The following is an 8,791-nucleotide window of genomic DNA, read 5'->3' on the forward strand; positions in this document are numbered from 1 at the left end:
CATATTTAATACAAAATAAAACTAAAAAAAAGATATTTATTATGAAAATAAGTAAAATTAAATTTTATATAATTATTAATTATGATCGAGTCAACCGGTTCAACTTGTGATCCACCAGTTAAACCAGTAATCTAATGACCTAATAGTTTGACCACTTCGATTATCGATTTAGTTCTGATAACCATAGTTGAAAAAATCAGACTCAAGCAGTCAGACTAGTGATCGCCGGTCTAAGTTGAGCATTGGATTGTACAAGGAACAAAACTGGTTAAAAAAAAAGACCCTTGCTGAACGAAGCCTAGCCCTATCCCCAGGCCTCATACCCTAGCTTTCTCACTCATTCACACTCTCTTGACAGAGGCAGAGTTGGGAGCTCACCTCGGTTCACCACCACCATATGCTCACCGCTGTTGTCGCGCCTCTCGCTGGATCCTCCGCATTGTGCGCTCGCGTCTGGCCTCTCTCCTCCATCTGATCTCGGCTGCTCGCGCCTCCCTCACCTCTCTCCCTCCTCGCGTCTCTGCTCGAGCTTTGTCGTCCCTCGCGTGCTTGTCGCTAGCGGTCTTGCTCCATATCCCTCATATTCTACCAGTTCTCCCCATTGTAAACATAAGGAGAAGGACTGCCACAGTGCTGCCAGCTTCTCCACATCACATTCTTGCTCCTTCTCCTTTATACTCTACTCGTTGGAAGACCAACTGAAGGTTACTTAATTGTTCTTGCTTATTTTTTTTTTGTTTTTAATCTGTTGTTCATAAAAAAATATGATTTGGTTAATTTAGTTAATTTTGTATGTGTTTGTGAATTCTGATCTCTTATGATGCTATGTACGTAATGTAATTGACTAATTGTTTGGTTATGAATTTATGATGAGACTTGAATTTGTTGAATGGAAAGCTTGCTAATTACTAATTTAGTTATTCTGCCGATTGTTGATTCTGTGTTGGTTTGCTAATTTTAAATTGGAAAGAAAATGTTTGGAGATTGATATTTAGTTAGTCAGTTTTACTGTGGTTATGATATTATGATTCTGCAAATAAAATTAATAGGGATGCACTGTTTTTAGAATTGATTGTTAATTATTAATAGACTCCGTTACTATAATGTGATTGTTAATTGCCTAATTGAAATTGGTTCTGAACCACAATGAACCCTAATGCGACTTCAAACTATAGTTATAGGAACCGGATTGAATTAGCCGGTTGGACTGGAAACCGGTGAACTGGACGTAAGTTTGATCTGATTAAGATTTTGGACCACAGAAGGAAAAGAACCAGTGTGAACCGGTTTGGACCGGTCGGTTTTAGTTAAATCCAGCGAACCGGTGGTTTTTATAACTGGACCGGTTCAATGTTTTTTAAAAAAATAACCCTAGCTAACCTAGCCCACGAAGAAGTGAATCCCAGCCTCCCTCCCTGTCCGTCGAGTTCGAAGAAGTGAAGAGGGCAAGAGGGTCTCTCTCTCTCTCTCTCTGACTTACAATCCCTGGCTCCGCTGCCTCGTCTCTCCGGCTCCTCTGCGTCTCCGTCGTTGCGTCGACGCCTCCGTTATTGGCTCGCCTGCCCTGCGTCGTCGCGTCTCTGTGCGTCCCTCGTTGTTGTCGTCGCGTCCTCGTCCGGCGTGGCTTGCCGTCGCTGCTGCCTCCCCCCTCGCCAGTTACTGCTTCGCCGTGACAGCTTGGTTTCTCTCTTCTCTGCCGCGTTCTGCAACTCGGTGCATCAGCTATCAGGTATTTTTTTTTTTAGTTATTCAGTTATTGAGTTACAAGTTGATTAAGTGAGTGATTGATTAATGATGTTGCTGTGAATGGTGGATTGCTGTTTTTTTATGATGATTGGTGTTTATGGTTATTTTTGTTGCTGTCATTGTGCTGTTCTGTTGCTGTTAATTTTCAATTTATAGGAAAATTAAGGAGAGTAAGATTGTGACATTGCCATTTTAGTTGTTAGAAAGAATGGTTTGAGCATTTGAAGTGGTGTTTGTTCAGTTAATGAGAATTGAGAGGAGAGGATTTTAAGTAAGTTTGAGTTGAAATTATGGAAATTGTGGATCGAAAACATTTTAGCAGAAAATGAAGTAGGTACGCATTTGGAATGCAAATTAGGATTGAATGAAGAATGTGATTTGGAATGCAAGGTAAGATTAAATGAAGAGTAATGATTGTTCATCTCCTCTTGCAGGGGATCTTAGATTGTTCCATTTTTGTTGTAAGGTGACAAATATGGTAGGATGTAGAGGAGATATCATCGGCTCGGCTAACTGCTCACTAAAGAACTTGCTGAACAAAAATTACACAAATAGAGACCAGTTGCAGGCCAATCGTGGACTTCCAAAAAATCATGCCCACCATATTTTTTCTACACTAGATCTGGACCACATGAATCTTTTAATATTAATCTCTATGGTCATAAATATCAGAAGATTAGTATTCCATGAAAGTACAGTGGTATACTTGCTAAGCTTCCTAATTTATATTGTTGGATAGGAGATAGATTATGTGAATTTCTAATAGCTGCTGATTTTATATTGCCGTTCCACATGTTTTAGATGAATAAAGATACCCAGACTTTGAAATTATTCTTTGGATATAGTTCATAGATTATTATTTGTGTCAAATTAAGATACTATTGTAGATCTGTAGTAGTGCTAACTAATTTTATGTCTATCTTTTGTATTAGTTTATTTTGGGATTTGAGACTTGATTCTTCATAAAATGTTAAAATATTAGTAAAGATATGTATTTCAAATTTTAATTTTAAGTTTTTGACTATTTTATATTTTTTATTTACGTAGGATTGGTTTTACCAATTCAACCAATGACTTATCGGTTGAACCAATAAACCAGTAAACCAATAGTCTGATCGATCCGATTACCGGTTTGGTTCTTACAACTATGTTTCGAACCATTTGTCACGTTCTTTTTCGTCTCAATAGACCAAATCACATGCTCACAAGACGAATTCATCGTCGTGGTCCTGCGATTCTGTCTTTACAACAACCACAATGCCTTTCTCTTCTCCACCGAACCTTCTCCCTGTGGTCCATGAAGAAGGATCCCGACCTCGAATCTGCGCTCTCCCGCAACCGCCGTTGGATTGTCAACAACCAGATCAAGAACATCATCCTCCGCCATCCAAACCAAGAGATCCCCATTGCATCCCTTCAGAAGAAGTTCAAAACCCTTGACCTCAAAGGCAAAGCCCTCAACTGGCTCCACAAGTACCCTTCCTGCTTCAATGTTACTTTCACCGGTGAGGAACACTGCTGTCACCTCTCCAAGCGCATGATGAGCCTCGTCGAAGAGGAGGAATCTGTTAGGGAGTCTCAAGAAAATGCTTTTGTTTGCAGGTTAGCAAAATTACTTATGATGAGTGTCAACAAGAGGATTAATGTTCTGAAAATCAACGAGCTGAAAAGGAATTTAGGGTTTCCCGATGATTATATAATTAGGATTGTTGCAAAGTACCCGAATTTGTTCCGTGTTGTTAACGAGGGCGGGAGGAAGAGCTCTATGGAGATTGAATTGGTTCACTGGGACCCTCAATTTGCTGTATCCACAGTGGAGACTGCGGCCAGTAGGAGCGGCAATATAAGGCCAACGTTCTCGTGTTCTTTGCCTTTCAGTTGGGTGAAATCATGGGAGAGATTTCGTGAATTCGATTTGGTTCCTTACTTTTCGCCTTACGTGGACCCCAGGGAATTGGTGGAAGGGTCGAAAGAGATGGAGAAGAGGAATGTGGGATTGGTACATGAGGTGTTGTCTTTGACTCTTTGGAAGAAAGCCTCAATAGTGAAGTTGGGTCATTTTAGGAGGGAGTTTGCTTTGCCTGATAGGTTGAATGTGTTGTTGCTCAAGCACCCTGGGATTTTCTATGTTTCCAACAAGTATCAGATTTACACAGTTCTTCTTAGGGAGGCGTATGTTGGGTCTAAACTTGTCGAAAAGGATCCTCTGGTTGTTGTGAAGGAGAAATTTGGGGAACTGATGCAGGAGGGCCTTCATGAGTACAATCAGAGGCGGCGCCACATAAATATGGAGAAGAGGAGGAAGAAAGGTGTTCCTTTGGCTAGAGTAGATGAAGTAAAGTGTAGGAGGAGGAGAAGTGAAAATGCTGACTCAGATGATGATGAGGATGGAGACAATAAGCTGGGAGGTTTGTTTGACCCAGAGGAAAGGAAACGGTTTTATAAAGTTCTGTTTGATGATGATACTTCATGAAATTCTGAGACGGTGTGAGTGTGATAGTCTAGTTTGCGTTTGGTTTATATAAATTTGATATTAACCCTTGAAGGGTTGGAATTGAATCAAGCCAGCTCATGAGCCAGCTCGAGCTCGACTCGTTAATAGCTCGATAAGCTAAACTCGTGAGCTGGTGAGCCAAGCTTGAGCCTGGAATTGAGCTCATAAATTAAATGAGTCGAGTTTGAGCTTGGATAAGCTCAGCTCATTAGCTCGTAAGCTGGTTCGATTATATATATATATATCTACCCTAAGCATTTTTCTTACTTAGCTCCATTGCCATATAAAGGCGAGCAGCCCTTATAGCATAGCTAACCGTTAACTTATAGCCTAGCCGCCGTGCCCTTTTTTGATTTGATGAACCGGCCGTGATAAATAGCCCGGTCGTCCGTTCTACAGCCGCCCGAAAAGGAACTGCAGTGATCTTGAATAGGGATCCTACAGCGATAGATAGAATCCCCATATAAATACCACTAGATCGAGCACCAGTGATTTCGTATCCGGTCAAAATCTTGGCTAATTGATCGAAGTGGGTAGCTCCAGTAGACCCATAGATCATGGAAATTATAATTTATTGATATAGAATTATAGATTATGTTCTTATTATTTGAGTCAGCTCGTGAGCTTTTGATGAGCCGAGCTTGAGCTTAAGAAATAGGCTCGATTGTTAATGAGTCGAGCCGTGAGCCAAGCTCAATTTTGTGAGCCGAGCTTGAGCTTGGTCTAGCTCGGCTCACTTCCAGTCCTAATTTATTTTATCCTTCCCTCCCTGCTACGTATGCATACATACACAAGGTCGCCCATATGGATTGAACTTTTTTTTTTGGTTTGATATGGTGCCTTAAATTGGCGATTTGACTTTTGGAACTGGTTTTCTGAATTAAATTTTGGTTTGGCTGGGTTGTTTTTACTTTATGCCTCATTGCTGATGATTCAACGGCATGTGTAAGCTGTACTTTGTATATACTAGAAGAGAGACTGAGCGCATAGTCCAGTTAAAACATACATAACTCTAAGATACCTGCGTCCCTTCTCTTCATAGTTGCTGTTGAGTTAAAAAAGAAAACCTTATCTTCCGATATTCTTTGTTATTTTCTTTGGATAATGGTCAATGGTGATTGCCCAATGATGCACAATTCAAAATGTATTGAGCGGTTTTGTTGTGGTGTTAAGTTCATCACTTGCCTTCCACCATCTCTCTCTTTCTAGCTCTTGCTCGCTCACTTGCTCACTCACACTCACTTAATCCTATTCTGTTTTGGGGGGGGGGGGGGGGGGGTGCGCACGCATATGCCGCACGTGTGTATAAATATATATATGAATTATTATGTATCTTCCAGATGGTGCTTGAAGGCTATGAATGAAACCGGTTATTTGTAGGTATTAAACCTCAGGGCTGTGTATTCACTTTTTCTGGTTAATTGGCTGTATAATTGAAGGTTCCGTTCTGCTAGCTATCTCTTTGATATTGATTTCATTTCTTGTTACTTTGCAAGGACAGTATTTATTATTATTATTATTGTTGTTGTTATTGTTGTTGTTGTTGAGTTTCGAAAGTGATGTGCGTGTCTATCCTTCTATTTTACACTTCATTTTTTATATTGACATTGTTTGTCCTCCTGCCCAGTGACAGAACAAACAACAAACTGACTACTGAATGGTTTCATGGCTTTGTTTATAACTGGATGTGAACCACCACCACCTTTGTCTGCATCGTCATCATATCCTTACTGCTGGTTGTAAATTGTGCACAAAGGATGTGGATAAAGCTTGCTGCAAAAGCTGTATATGAATTTGCTTTTGGCCATGAAATCCTAGGGTTGTGTTCTATTTTTATCTCACCTCCCAACCACCCGAAAATTAACTGGGTGCAAAATCATTTTCCTTTAAAGAGCTTTCATGAGAACAGATTATCAGAAAATTGTGCATTGCTCTTATGACTCTTATTTTTCTTTACTCTGACCTGATCATCATGGCTGGATGCATTGTTTTGTTCTTTTTTTGGAACTGCTCATTTGCATAGTTATTAGTCCTTTTTTTGCCATGGCCTTATGCTTATACAGTCAATATTCCATAACATTAGCTTGTTTATCGAATATGCTTATACCACATTTGTGAATTAGTGGTTTATGTTGTGTGGATGCTTAAATAAGCAATAGTTTCAAACTTGGACTACTATTGAGTAATTCAGATGCATCAGCTATAGTTTCAGTTTGATTTAAGTGTTTATTGGTGAGTATATCTACATGTCTCATTTATTTGTTCTTCTAAAAACGTAAAAGCTATATTTTGTCCAGATGTAATACTTGATGCATCTTTTAAATAACAAAATTTTCCATCATTCTACCCGATGTAATAACCACTTTTTGATGTGCCCAGTGATGTAATATTTGGACATGATGCAAAGCCTCTCCATCCCTTTCCTCTGTTCCAACTTCCATCATTAAGTAAGCTGCTGCTTTTGTTGTGTTGTTCGTCTTCTTCTTCTTCTTCTTCTCCTTCTATTCCATCCTCTTCACTGTTACCACAACTTGCTATTATTATTATTATTATTATTATTATTATTTTTATTATTGGCATCACAACTGGCAGTGGATAGAGATGGTGGAGGTTGAGGAGCTGTGTTCACCCACCTTGATGGATGTTGAGAGGCTTTTATGGATATTGGCAAAGTGCTAGTCACTGAAATCTGAGGGCATTGCTAGCATTCTCATTTAAAATAATTTTATTAGCTTGTTATTGTGTCATACTACTATTGTCATACTACTATTTTTTTTTCAAACTATTATTGTACTAGTTTGCTATTGGTCACATACAAACCAGTGATGGATTTCATTACTTTCCTTAATGGTGATACATCATTCATGTTCTCTGTCTCCCTTTGTATGTCATATAGCTATAGCCATTGAGGGATCTAATTTGACAAAGAAATTTAGGATTGCTTGAGTGCTCATTGTTCACATGTTCTATGATGTCTTCATTCTTCTTTTCTTTATTTATCTTTTTTTGTCTAAATCTTTCGCCATATGTTGTGTTTTTGTTTGCTTATTTAACTTCAAAAAGATCAAATGATTGAATTTTGCTAAAGGAACATTTGACCAAAAAGAAGTGCTTTATTCCCTAAGAAGTATTAAATGATTCTTGTGTAATTACTTGTACCTGCGCTTCATATGTTGTTTTGGTTTTCCAAAACATATAGGAAAATAGGAAAATAATTCTTGGTGTAAGTTTTTCAACTTCTAACTATCAGATTAAGTTTTGATTATCTACATATCCTGTTATTTTGCACTTGATTAATCTGTACTATATTAGGAATTTTTATAGAAACCAGGATAAAAATTTTGCACGTGTTTGGATAAGGCTTTTTTGTATCTGTTGTATTTTCTTGTTTTTATTTACTTTCTGGTTGATTATTCTGATAATCGTTTCGCATATATTTTGGTACACTTGGTCAATATATAAGCATGATGTCTTGCCTTTGTCATACAATTTGCCACATATCATGGAGTTAATTTCTGACCTGTCTCTCTCACTAAGGCATTGTTTATGTTTGATTCATCTGAATTGATGTGATGTTTGACATTCCAAATATTTCAATATCTCCTATTACCTTTTGATCTCTTCTTCCCTGGAATTGAAAAGCATGTTCCTGTGGTGACGTTAATGCTTTTGTTTTGGTATCTTCGTTGAGTTGTTCAAATCCTGGAAAAGGGTCAAGGGTCAAGGATGCTTGGTTCCAAGGGATGGTGAATTTGCATCATCATGTCTTGTTTTGAACTGTGTTCATGAGGAGATCTATTGTAGCAGACAAACAAGAGAAAGGGTCCCACAAAGTGAATTCAAACATGCCTTATCCTGTTACCTCCTCTATATAAAAAAGCATGTCCATGCATTCCTTTGTTTTGACGACCATCATAGACAAGTAAAATGTACAAGGAAATTGACAGATATAGTTTTGATATGTTTGACTAAGTAGATTGTCATGTACAATTGTAATTGATATACAGTATACACGTTGCTGCTTGTAATTTCTTGTGTCATTGAATTCTGTTGATATTTTACTTAACACACCTCCTTGATGGATTTGACTTTTCAAAGATTCAAAAGTTTAATCAATTAGCCTCCGAAAGGAGAAATCCCCTCTTTGTAAACCTCTCCTCGAAAGTGTGGTGTTGAAATGTGACACTTAAATGCGCATTTTTAGAGTTAATAATCAAATTCGTCTCTGAAAAATTAATCATTATTTAAATTAGTTTTTAAAAGATTTTTTTAGTCATATTAGTCCTTAAAAGATAAAATGTAAGTCAAATTGGTCATTTCGTTAGTTAGATGATAACGACATGATGACATGTCACGTTAAGTGTCACGTGACATGATAACGTGGTAGGTTAATACCACGTGTCACAAGATGATTGGTTGACATATCAAGTCAGTGACACCTAGCATGTCATATGTCATTTGTCATGTAAAAAGGTTATTTATAATCAAAATAGTCTTTATATAAATTTTTTTTATTTTTTTATAATATTAAATTTAAAGTATTTTTTGATA

At 37.9% G+C, this 8,791-nt stretch overlaps 1 protein-coding gene across 3 annotated transcripts; it reads left to right on the forward strand.

Moving 5' to 3' along the window:
* On the forward strand, nt 274-8,285 carry LOC107627336 (protein ROOT PRIMORDIUM DEFECTIVE 1-like). 3 transcript variants are annotated; one of them, XM_021119044.1, is made up of 4 exons: nt 280-704; nt 1,176-1,729; nt 2,794-4,233; nt 5,868-8,285. In XM_021119044.1, exon 3 carries the CDS (start codon nt 2,894-2,896, stop codon nt 4,217-4,219), a length of 1,326 nt encoding a protein of 441 aa, XP_020974703.1. In that variant the 5' UTR covers nt 280-704; nt 1,176-1,729; nt 2,794-2,893; the 3' UTR covers nt 4,220-4,233; nt 5,868-8,285. The 3 variants fall into 3 exon arrangements, 2 of the variants coding, with proteins under 2 accessions (XP_020974703.1, XP_016185667.1); XR_001617571.2 differs by lacking the exon at nt 2,794-4,233 and having other exon boundaries at nt 274-704; nt 5,868-8,280; XM_016330181.2 differs by lacking the exon at nt 5,868-8,285 and having other exon boundaries at nt 281-704; nt 2,794-4,736.

Source organism: Arachis ipaensis, chromosome B01 (assembly GCF_000816755.2).
Source record: "Arachis ipaensis cultivar K30076 chromosome B01, Araip1.1, whole genome shotgun sequence".
Lineage (NCBI taxonomy): Eukaryota > Viridiplantae > Streptophyta > Magnoliopsida > Fabales > Fabaceae > Arachis > Arachis ipaensis.